Source organism: Oncorhynchus nerka, linkage group LG7 (genome assembly GCF_034236695.1).
Source record: "Oncorhynchus nerka isolate Pitt River linkage group LG7, Oner_Uvic_2.0, whole genome shotgun sequence".
Lineage (NCBI taxonomy): Eukaryota > Metazoa > Chordata > Actinopteri > Salmoniformes > Salmonidae > Oncorhynchus > Oncorhynchus nerka.
In genome coordinates this window covers 26421589-26434431 of record NC_088402.1, presented here as the reverse complement: position 1 = coordinate 26434431, position 12843 = coordinate 26421589, and the positions used below count along the sequence as shown (strand labels likewise).

Genomic DNA, 12843 nt, shown 5'->3' with positions numbered 1-12843 from the left:
AGCCAGGCTAGTGCAAGCAGCCAGGCTAGTACAAGCAGCCAGGCTAGTACAAGCAGCCAGGCTAGTGCAAGCAGCCAGGCTAGCTGCTAGTACAAGCAGCCAGGCTAGTACAAGCAGCCAGGCTAGTGCAAGCAGCCAGACTAGTACAAGCAGCCAGGCTAGTACAAGCAGCCAGGCTAGTACAAGCAGCCAGGCTAGTGCAAGCAGCCAGGCTAGCTGCTAGTACAAGCAGCCAGGCTAGTACAAGCAGCCAGGCTAGTACAAGCAGCCAGACTAGTACAAGCAGCCAGGCTAGTACAAGCAGCCAGGCTAGTACAAGCAGCCAGGCTAGTACAAGCAGCCAGGCTAGTACATAACACATCATGCTGCAGACACATCCTGACCAAGGCTGCGACTCAATCAAAGGTGCATTGTAGAGAAGGTCATTTCTGCTTGAACCGACATCTACAGGGTTTACCATGATGGCTTGTGGTAGTGCGAGAACTCTCCTCTGGTTGAATCCAGGGGTTGCTGTTTTCTTAGATACATAGACCCAGCATGCCACCCACACCCACCTGTGAGCTGAGAGACCAGTCCCTCCTGTGGATCACACCAGTGGGAAATTGATTGACTACAGAGACATGCTCCAATAGAGAGCACAGAACAGCCCACTAACTAAAACCCAATGTGCTATCTGCACAGCCAGGCTATTGTGGGTGACATACATTATGCTGTTTTACTGTCGGCCAGCCAGGTGCTGCATTGCTGGGCCCAGACAGGCAGAGTATACCATATGCACTGGGAGAATACAATGGTAGCTTGTGGGCCTTGCAAATACCGGAGGAGGGTGTGTGTGTGCATGGATAGATGGTGTGAGTGAGTGAGTGAGTGTGTGTGTGTGTGTGTGTGTGTGTGTGTGTGAGTGTGAGTGTGTGAGTGAGTGGTGTGTGAGTGTGTGTGTGTGTGTGTGTGTGTGTGTGTGTGTGTGTGTGTGTGTGTGTGTGTGTGTGTGTGTGTGTGTGTGTGTGTGTGTGTGTGTGTGTGTGTGAGAGAGTGAGTGAGTGAGTGAGTGAGTGAGTGTGTGAGTGAGTGTGTGTGACAGGAGAGAGAGAGCATACAATATAAAGCTCTTAAGCCATCACCCAAATAACGTTAACACCACAGGAGAGGAATTTCACCTCAATACTTTATTGAATAATAATAGTAATAATCATCAACATCGTAATGAAAAAAGGAAACAAAATTGCATTTTAACATGAAAAACAAAGTCACATTGTTTTCATCTTCAAGTGTTCCCCAACAACAATATTAGACACATCGAGTTGCATACAGATGTAGGATCTTCATTTGAGCCAGTTTGCTACAACAGGAAAATAATCCTGCAGCAACAGGAAATGTGGATTATTATGTGGATTATAATTAATGGACATTTTTGTAAGGTTGTTACATTTTTCAAAAGGGAAGAAATTAAGTCTGAAATTTCAAAGTGTAAATTACAAACTTCAGAATCCTTTTTAAACCTCAAATACACTACAAGTTTTAAATGTCCTGCATGGCGGGTAAGTCCCCACACTAGGGTGATCAAAGTAAGATCCTACATCTGTACACACATATGAGGTGGCTTTATAAAAGTAACTCTGGTCTCTCCATTTCAACTGAGTTTTATCACAATGACATTGTCAGTCAGTGCCAGGTAACCATGGAAACCTGGGGTAAGGGTTGAGTTGGCAGCAACGGTGAGAGGAGACTGAAGGGTACAGGTCTTATGAGAGGGTTGGCAACAGGTAAGTGTCTAACTCAAAGCACTGATCATTCAGACAGTTCTTTATTGATGTTTTGTTCAGGATTTTGTTTAAGTATTTTCCTTTCATATAAATAGGAGTGCTATGTAGCCTTGAAAAGAAGCAGAGGCCTCAGTTATATGCAGTGCTGTGGGTTAAGACATAGCTACAATGAGGGTAAGGACCGGAGGTGCTTGTGTGGGGACGCCTGTCTGTGATCTGATCACTACAATGTCTTCCATTGTGCATCAATTCACCGTCTGTTGTCGCATTGATGAGGCCTCGCCATTGATTCCATTGATTATGCATTTGCTATACACACAGCAGCCATTACAAAATTGTTGATGTTTTCATGAAAATCAATCATCCGCCCATTTCACAACATCCTCAGAGGATGTGAGACAAGCACAAACTGAAACACTTCCTTCTAACAGAAAGCTAGGGGTGTGTCCCAAATATTACTCTATTCCCTATATAGTCTATAGGGCTCTGGTTAAAAGTAGTGCCCTATATAGGGTACCGTTTGGGATGCGACCCTACGTACCCAGCCTCCTGACCCACCACCCATCCCAATGATGCCAATTATACCACCAGATCTACCATGTCTGAACAGTGTTGTGTCAAAAGCTGTGTCTGAAATCGCAGTGTTGACATCTTTGAACACTAAGACATAGCGGTGGAGAAATGGGAGAAACTATGTTATCATTGTTTACGTGATTTCACATTCTTCGAGATGTTAAAGACAAAGGTTCATCAAAATAAAATGAGAATACAGGTACTGTAGATTCTCTATCTCTGTCATTCAATAACATAACATCCACAATGACAATAACACTTCAAATGTGCAGTTATAATCATAACAGTCATCATGACTTGAATTACCCCTTGAATTACATACTAATACTGTTTGACATCAGATCTTCTCCCACGACTAGGGATGAACTGATTACATTTTTTAAGTTAAGGAAATAACATTTAATTCAAAACACATTTACGGCATTAAAGCAAAAGCTAATCAAAACAAAAAAGCAAACGTAAAACAAAACTAAAAATGCTAGTCTATCTGGCATGCTCACCACCACAGTAACAAGATAGGACCTATTGTTTGGTTTTTCCTGTCGTCAGTTTATTTTGTCACACAGCAACATATTTAAGCTGCACAATTCTCTACTTCTTTTAAAGGGATATTTCAAACCAATATGTCATTTTGTAATTGTAACTATCCCTTTAAGTCTGCACTGAGACTGTTATCGGTGTGCCATTGAAATTCTACTCCAACACAGCAGAAAAACACACTGAGAAAACAAGTTCACCAGAACTCACAGAGCAATGGTGACTTAAACAGCCTACGCCTGATATTCCCGCCAAACCACAGTCTCCCACTATGCCAAACTAGGGCCTGAGATCCATTTGAAATATCCTGGATGGTTGATGTGCAATAGTCTTTGCTTGAGTCCTACCCATGTACTTCATAGAATAGGATCCAACAGTCTTTTGTTTTATTCCTGGTTGACTCTCCATATTTAGTCCATTTGTAGTGAAGGAGAATCTCTTGACCAATGGGGTTGCAAAGAATATCCTGTCGGCCAATCAGTAGTTTCATCCAACAGTCAAACCGAGTTCCAGGGTTCTGCTGAGGTGTTTGATTGGACAGGTAGAGTCACAGTTCCTGTTGAGTAGCATATGATTGGTTGGAAACAGAGAAACAGGTAAGGTATAGGCATACGATTGGATAAACAGGGATCCAGCTCAAGGTTTTGTTTGGGTGGGTGGAGGTAAAGAGATAAAGGGGTAATCTGCTTAAGTTGAAGGTGAGGGTGGACTCAAGGTTGATGGATGTCACATTACAATAACATGCTAATAATAAATATACCATCTGCAGGGCCTGTGTCTCTCTCTATATCTCCATGGACTACACGTACTTTACAGTAAGAAATACTCTTGTTCACATGGACTACAGCGTAGTCCCATAGCTGTAACCTGTATGGGCCACATCTTAACTTGAGATCCATACACATAACTGAAATCTTCATGCCTATCTCCCACTGACATCAATTGAATGATGATTTCCAACAAAACTGCCAGTTACATGTAGCGTGTACGCGTTTTAACGTTATGATGCCTAAAAGGTCACACACATAGACATGCAACATCTTACGATTTCCCTAAAAGATGCAATAATATAACATAAGAGGAGAACAGGACTTGACTAGGAGACTCCTGGTGTAAGCAAAATCCTCCCAATAATATGACCCACGTGCAATCGCTATCACCCCTATAGACAGGATAGCATACAACACACGGTATAGATAGAGGCCATAGAGCCCCATTACTAAGGCTGTGTCTGTGACTGACTGTTGGCCAACAAACACCACCATTCTATCTGCTCCTCTCTCCACAATGTGGTGGAACATCCAATCAAATGGCAACAGGCAGGGGAACAACAGCCGAGTGTGTGGAAAGCGAGACGGGGATAAGGGAGAGGAGGAGAAAGGAGGAGCGGGTAAGAGGAGGGGGATAGGGTTCATTGCTGTCAACACACTAGAGGCCTTGAGTGCTGGACAGTGGCCAGTGTCGTACTGAATGCACAACAACGTCCACAACAATAGGAGTGACCGGCTGTCTTCCAAGATGGCCGTCGACCAAGGTTCCTGAAACAGAGACGGTGGTCCCCAGCAATGAGACATCCTTGCTAACCTCGCCCAGCTCTAGTCTCCCACTTCTTATATAGAAATACAAGGCCTCTGGGCAGGCAGGCAGGAACCACTGGACTGGACTGCCTCCAACACCAATAAGCCTCGGTCTGAGCGGAAGGAGTGAACATGAGGTTTGTCCATTGGTCTTGGGGGACCTCCAAGTTGTTATAAGGAGTGTGTCATGAATTGGAAGGCTGAGCGGAGGGCCAACGCAGAGGGAAGGATGGAAGTGGCAAGACCAAATCTCATCAGATTTTGAACCTTTTGGCATTTACTTATTCCCCCTTGCTCTATTTGATTGGATGGGAGGATTAATCGTGGATTACCACGGTGTGTGTGTCTGCTTGAGTGTGTGTGTATGTACTGTATGCACGTGTCAAGGGGCGGATCTAGCGTGAGGGTTTGTCAGTCAGAGAGTGGAGTGTAAATCCATAGATAGGTGTGTGTGGGGGGGTATTCCAGTACAGTATGCTCAGCCCACATAACATAAGTGTGTAAATGCATTTTGCCTGGCATGGGGGAGGGGGAGGGGACGGTTAGGGTGGCACAGCACAGTACTGCCATATACTGTTCCTGAATGTGCCACCCACCACCCGTCTGGGCGAAAGAGGAGCATTGAGCGCCAAGGTTCCAGACCCTGAAACATGTCTTCTAGGTCTAGGACAGTAGACCAGTTGCCTTGGTTCAACAAACCCATAGCAACCCATTGCAACCTATAGCACTCTCATCCAGAATCAGAGTGAAGAGAGACTGAGAGGCTGTTATGTTGCTTTAGCATCAACAGAAATACAATTGGTTTGGCAGCAAGACCTGTCTGCATAGAAGGCGATAGAAGAACGTCCTCACCCTCTCATACCGGGAGTAACTATCTTTGTGATCCTATTGTATGGGTGCATCCCAAAATAGCACCCTATTCCCTACATAGTGCACTAATTTTGACCAGGGGCCTATGGATCTTATGAGCGCTATGGGCCATTTGGGACAATTCCCATGTCTCACCTTAGGTGTGTTTCTACATTCTACACACCTCGTTTTCATATTGTAGCTATTGTAGTTTTGCTCATTAGCAGGCTAACAGTCTGCCATGGCCAGAAGGGAATGAGAGGATCCAAAGCCTCTCGCGCTCTCTGTTCATATTTCAAATCAGATTTTTTTAATGCCTTGGCAACCATGATAAATATATTTTTATGAGCACAGCTTGCACACAGAAAAAATCCCGCCCTCTGGCCCTGAGGTACATCTGTGGTCTATTCCTGACAGACACAAACACACATTAGAGCACATGTGACTTAGATCAAAACGTGTGAACCAGAAATTCCAAGGTTTCATTAAAAACATTTTATAAAGAGGAGAACAACAAGGCCTATGGGTCCTGGTCAAAAGTAGTGCACTATAAACAGAATAAGGAGCCATTTGTGACACAGATGTAATCCCTAGAATGAGACAGCGAGGCTAACAACAATAACAGCAGCATTTAACCACAACTGCACACATCTTGCCATTCCAGGCCAGCCTTGCACTGGGACTAAGGACCACCTTCAGCTACCTCTTTTACAGGGCACGTGAGACTCATATCTACACCCCTCCTCTCTCCCTCTCATACATTGTTTCAGGGGACTCCCGGCGCAGGAGACTAGGTATTTAAGTGTGTGTGTGTGTGTGTGTGTGTGTGTGTGTGTGTGTGTGTGTGTGTGTGTGTGTGTGTGTGTGTGTGTGTGTGTGTGTGTGTGTGTGTGTGTGTGTGTGTGCTTGCGTGCGTGACTAAATTCCAGGCAAGCCTGGATTAGCCAGTGACTGAACCTCTAGTCCTGTAGAGTAGCCTAGAGGGGGACAGAGGTGGATGGAGGGTATGGGGCCAGAGTAAGACTGGAGGAGTGGTGGAGGAGGAGGTGGGGGGTGTAGTCTCATTAATGCCACAGTAGCAGCGGCCGGGTGCCCTGATGACAGGCACAGCCAGGGAACAAAGGACTGATGGGGTAAACAGCTGATGAACCTCGCTATCTGCCAATAACATACCCACATACACAAAAGCACACACACACATGCAAAATAAGGTCGTATTTTGCTTCCACCAGGAGACCCTTAGATTAAATGATAGCTGGAGAGAGACACAAACGGCCCTGCACCCTACAGATGTTTTTTTACGCTCTGTCCTAAATGGCACCATAGTCCTTATATAGTGCAATACTTTTGACCAGGGTCCAAAGGACTCTGGTCTAAAGTAGTGCATTATTTAAGAAATAGGGTGCCATTTGGGACGTAAACTGAGTGAATGGTCTTAATGGGTTGGTAGCTGTTCTAGCTTTTCCCTCAGGTCAGATGCCCCTCTGTTGAAAAAAGAATCCTGCAAAACACTGTTTGTTTTGTTTTACTGATGACCAAGCACACGACAGACAGAATCAAGTGGACCTAGATGACATGGGACCTAGATAATATGGGACCTTGGCAACATGGGACCTAGATAACATGGGACCTAGGCAACATGGGGTTTTGTTACTTAGATAAGGAATTTAGTACACTACCATAATATATGCCTGTATGTCCTATTGTAACGTCCTGTTATGTCTTCAGTTAGGTCTGTTGACTTAGCGCAAAGTCATTTATAGGTAATGATGTCCATGATCTTCTAGGTAAAAATGTTGTTATTGAAATGCCATTCCCTTGGGTTGCTTATGACCCAACCAATCACTGTTTAGAACGCCTGACCCGGCTCTGTATGTGGTTGTAATAGTGAATGCCTTTTTTTCTGACAAAAAAACTGTTCCATGCAACGGATGTTGCTATCACATTCAGACAGGGATTATTGGCTGTGGTAGAGGTGGGAGAGGGGAGGAGAGAGTAGAGGGAGGAAAGCGAGGAGAGGGGAGAGGAGAGAGGGGAAGGAGGAGAGAGAGGAGAGGGGAGAGAGCATAGGGAAGATGGAAGGGGAGAGAGGGCAAAGGAAAGAGGAGAAAGGAGAGAGGGGGAGAGGGGAGAGAAGATAGAGAGGAGAGGGGAGAAGTGAGGGAAGAGACGGGAGAGAGGAGAGGGGAGAGAGGAGATAGAGGAAATGGGAGGGAGGAGATAGGGGAGAGGGGAGAAAGGGGGCGAGTGGGGAGAGGGAAGGGAGGAGAGTGGGGAGAGGGAAGGGAGGAGAGTTGGGAGAGACTGGAGGGGGGAACAGCTGAGATGACTGTTTCTGTTCCCCCAGCTCACTGAGACACAAGAGGTGAGAATGGGGTCACGAAGGACAGGTGGACCAAATGGTTCCACCATTCAAGTAAAATCAGGTGAGTATTACATAACACAAAAGGGCTTGTGCTAACAACATAAGCACTCAACCCTATTGATGACACATGCAAATTTCTGATCTAGTCTTAGGGGGACAAGTTTCCCCATTGTCTTAATGTGGATCGCTCACTGATGGTTAATGGCAGGGTCTCGGGATGTACCATTAGACGGGGGGGGGGGGAGGTTGTACCCCACTACCCCTCCTCTCACCGGTCCAGCACGCGGCTGTAGTCCTGTGGGCTGCAGCCCCCTTCACTCTTCAGCTCAGCAAACACCTGGGTGAAGAAGTGCGGGTCGGCGTTGATACGCAACATCTTGGCGCTGGTGGCGTCGATGATGGCTAGGCAGCGGTCCCAGAAGGCCTCCTTGCCAGCCTCCACCAGAAAAGGTTTCAGTGGGTAGGATATCTCATTGCCCATGTAGGAATAGGACAGGTAGAGACAGGTGAGTAGTGTGGCCTGAAGCTCGTGCTCTGACGCCACCAGGTCTCCATCCACCACATCACGACACAGCATGTAGACAAACACCACGTTGGCCGGAGTCACGAAGGCCTGATCCTGCCAGCCCTGGAGGAGCAGAGAGCGGTCCACCGCCCGCAGCCACAGCACCGGGTCCGCAGGGGAGAGGTGTTTCAGCCGGTAGCAGCGGCCACACAGGAACTCACCCAGGCACCGGAGAAGTTCACTGGTGGACGCCTGGACAATGATGCGCTTGGGGGATGAGGCAGCCGTTCCGTGGTGGGGCACCTTCTTGACAGAGGACAGCTGCTGGGGCTTCATGCCCATGCCATAGCTGTAGTGCCCCTGGCCGAAGCCTATCCCCAGACCCAGTCCCGTTGGCCCGTCGTAGCTTGAGAGGTTGGCACACGACAGAGACTTCTTGACATTCTCACGGTTGAGGTGCAACACCGGATCCTTCTGGTAGATGTTGTTGTTGTTGTTGAGGGGGTCTCCAAGTGACCCCGGACCCCCAGGACATTTCTTAGAGCCCCCTCGTTTCTTGGTGGAGGCGACAAGGCGTTTCCAGGTGAGGGCTGGGAGAAAGATTGACTGTCCCCGTTTCAGGCCACTGGCGCGGTCTTTCTGAGTGTTGAGCGAACGGCTGCTCAGGCTCGGGTAGTGGTTGAGTGAGCCAGGCCGCGTGTCATAGTAGCTGTTCTTCCTGAATGCAGGGGAAAGGGATAGTACTGTGCCCATTGTGAGTCAGTGCTGTAAAGAATATTACACTGGCTTTGAATTTGGACAGGGGCGAGGTGGAGGCACAGTTCTCTCCTGTTTTAGCTATTACAATTCAGGCAGTGAATACTGGACGGAGAAGCGATATGAAGAGATGACTGAGGAAGACATTTATAAAGCTTAGTTGAGCTTTGTTACTTTTCAGTTGATGCTGACACTATTCAAATGCCCATGAAGACACATCCAGTATCTGCAACACATAAGAACAGGCAAACGTATGATTTTGAGAATAAACAAGGTAATACTTTAACATTTAAAATAATACATTTGTAATAACGTTTTATAATGTTATATAAAAAAATCCGGTCAAGCAGCGACGCTACATTATTCCCACATGCATATCAAAGACAAAGCTCTGGTCCAGGACGTTAGTGCGTGTTCTTCTACTAACATCTACGACCGCGAACTAACGCCCTGGACCAGAGCTAGTACAGACAATTAATTCCCTAGCCTAGTGAGGACTGTTCCTCATGCGCCTGTCTCTTTAGTCACTAGACTGACTCAGACAGCCTGTACATGCAGCAATAGTTGTCTAATCAATGCAACATATTGTAACCTAGGCTACTGCAGTGGGATAAATCAATAACTTTTTTCCCCTCACAAAACACAATGATATTCTAGGACAGGTTACAACAACATGTCACAGTGCGCACTATAACAAGAGCATAAAGCCGCAAACCCCAACCTCAGACAATAACATCACACAATGAATGAATCCCCTCAAACACAGAAAATAATTACCAGGATAATGTAACATTTATAAAATACCTGCATGTAACTACAAAGAGGATGTATAATAATCAATATGAAGAGAGGAGAGGTGCTCACCAATTTATTATCGGATGTCCACTGTCACCTATCCGTCGCATTCAGTGATTTACAGAACTGCACAACAAAGCGCAACAAATGAACTGCCTGTGTGGAAGTAGCCTACCATTGACAACAATTCAGATACGAGTAGAAATGATCGATTCAGTTCAAGAAGCGCTTCTGAGCAATTTGTTATTGCGCGGAGAGCCGCGTAGAAGCCGTCTCGGCCAAGTCGGGTGCAGGTGTCCGGCGCCGCGTAATAGCTGCAGACAATAAATCCAAAAGGCCGCTCCGTTATGAGAAAAAGTGAATAAATTATTATGTTATTCGCGTCTCCATCTCAGAGGGAGTGCTGTGCAAACTTTCACTCTGATATCGGACCTTACTGTCCTTTCGATTAATTCCATATTCGCAGCCATCCTCGCGATCAAATACGCAGTATTTATAGCCTACAGAACTTTATGTAAATACAAAGTCCTTCACCTTCAAAATCCAGACAGTTCTCTATGCGTCTCTGGCCATTCTGTTCAACGTGGAACGAGCGGAGGGACAGGGATAGCATACTATGCTTCTAGGCTACCCGGTGAAGAGGGACAGGGTACCGGGGAAGCGATTCTCCTTGTCAACCCTTCAAATCGGTCCCCGTAAACCACTGAGCGCACAGAGTTGAGCGAGGCGGATAATCAAATCGTTTACTGACTCCTCCTAGCAGGGGTGCGTGTACTGCTCAGCTGCCTGACGCGCGCACAAACACACTCACTCACTGATGGCAATGTGTTGTTCGACACTACATTGCTAGATCACAAGACTATCCTTCTCGCATTCGAGTGATATTGTACATTTTTTGAAATGTGGCTGTAGATTACGATATTTTGCTTGTTTTATCATGTGTTTGTTTGGAGTGGGATAACGGGTAAGTGGCTTCAGTGTGTCTCCTAACTGGTGGTCAGTTTTTACAGTTTTTAAACTTTTCGCACCAAAGTACGTTAATCTCTAGGAGACAGAACGCGTCTCCTTCCTGAGCGGTATGACGGCAGCGTGGTCCCATGGTGTTTATTCTAGTATGCTATTGCTTGTACAGATGAACGTGGTACCTTCAGGCATTTGGAAATTCCTCCCAAGGATGAACCAGATTTGTAGAGGCCTACAGGTAGAAGCTGTTTTGGACCTAGACTCGGCACACCGGCACCGCTTGCCATGCAGTAGCAGAGAGAACAGTCCATGACTAGGGTGGCTGGAGTCTTTGACACCGCCTGGTATGGAGGTCCTGGATGGCAGGAAGCTTGGCCCCAGTGATTTACTGGCCGGTACGCACTACCCTCTGTAGTGCTTTGCTGTCGGAGGCCGAGCAGTTGCCATACCAGGCAGTGATGCAACCAGTCAGGATGCTCTTGATGGTGCAGCTGTAGAACCTTTTGAGGATCTGAGGACACATGACAAACATTTTCAGTGTGCCCTCTTCACGATTTTCTTGGTGTGTTTGGACCATGTTAGTTTGTTGGTGATGTACACACCAAGGAACTTGAAGCTCAATCTGCTCCACTACAGCCCCGTCAATGAGAATGGGGGCGTGCTCGGTCCTCCTTTTCCTGTAGTCCACAATCTTCTACTTTGTCTTGATCACGTTGAGGGTGAAGTTGTTGTCCTGGCACCACACGGCCAGGTCTCTGACCTCCTCCCTATAGGCTGTCTCATATTTGTTTTGTGATCAGGCCTACCACTGTTGTGTCATCTGCAAACTTAATGATGGTGTTGGAGTTGTGCCTGGCCGATGCAGTCATGAGTGAACAGGGAGCACAGGAGGGGGCTGAGCACTTGTTGAAGGTCAGCGTGGTGGATGTGTTGTTACCTACCGTTACCACCTGGGGGCGGCCCGTCAGGAAGTTCAGGATCCAGTTCTAGAGGGAGGAGTTTCATCCCAGGGTCCTTAGCTTAGTGATGAGCTTTGAGGGCACTATGGCCTTGAACGCTGCGCTGTAGTCAATGAATAGCATTCTCACATACATAAGTATTCAGACCCTTTCCTCTGTACTTTGCTGAAGCACCTTTGGCAGCGATTTTAGCCTAGAGTATTCTTGGGTATGATGCTACAAGCTTGGCACACCTTTATTTGGGGAGTTTCTCCCATTCTTTTCTGCAGATCCTCTCAATCTCGGTCAGGTTGGTTGGGGAGTGTTGTTGCACAGCTATTTTCAGGTCTCTCCAGAGATGTTCGATTGGGTTCAAGTTCGGGCTCTGGCTGGGCCACTCAAGGACATTCAGAGACTCAGACAGTCTGAGGTCCTGAGAGCTCTGGAGCAGATTTTCATCAAGTATCTCTCTGTACTTTGCTCCATTCATCTTTCCCTCGATCCTGGTCTCTCAGTCCCTGCCGCTGAAAAACATCACCGCAGCATGATGCTGCCACCACCATACTTCACCGAAGGGAGGTGCCAGGTTTCCTCCAGACGTGACACTTGGAATTCAGGCCAAAGAGTTCAATATTGGTATCATCAGACCAGAGAATCTTGTTTTTCGTGGTCTGAGAGTCTTTAGGTTCCTTTTGAAAGCCTGCATGGAGATTGCCATGTTCCTTTTACTGAGGAGTGGCTTTTGTCTGGCCACTCTACCATAAAAGCCTGATTGGTGGAGTGCTGCAGAGATGGCTGTCCTTCTGGAAGGTTTTCCCATCCCCACAGAGGAAATCTGGAGCTCTCCCCCTTCTCCCCCGATTGCTCAGTTTGGCTGGCTCTAGGAAGAGTCCAGGTGGTTCCAAACCCCTTCCATTTAAGGATGATGGAGGCCACTGTGTTCATGGGATACCATCAATGCTTCAGATATTTTTTGTACCCTTCCCCAGATCTGTGCCTCGACACAATCCTGTCTCAGAGCTCTATGGACAATTCCTTCGACCTCATAGCTTCTTGCTCAGACATGCACTGTCAACTGTGGGACCTTATGCAGACAGGTGTGTACCTTTCAAAATCATGTCCAGTCAATTGAATTTACCACAGGTGGACTCCAATCAAGTTGTAGAAACATCTCAAAGATGATCAGTGGAAACAGGATGCACCTGAGCAACATCTTCAGCCT

General features: G+C 46.8%; 1 protein-coding gene across 1 annotated transcript; it reads right to left on the bottom strand.

Moving 5' to 3' along the window:
* Positions 1–1147: 1147 nt before the first annotated feature.
* Positions 1148–10445, bottom strand: LOC115132706 (cyclin-dependent kinase 5 activator 1-like). The gene is made up of 2 exons (XM_029665427.2): positions 9790–10445; positions 1148–9151 (listed from the first exon to the last, which is right to left on the bottom strand). The coding sequence occupies exon 2, from the start codon at positions 8920–8922 to the stop codon at positions 7933–7935; it is 990 nt and encodes a 329-aa protein (XP_029521287.1). The 5' UTR covers positions 8923–9151; positions 9790–10445; the 3' UTR covers positions 1148–7932.
* Positions 10446–12843: the final 2398 nt, after the last annotated feature.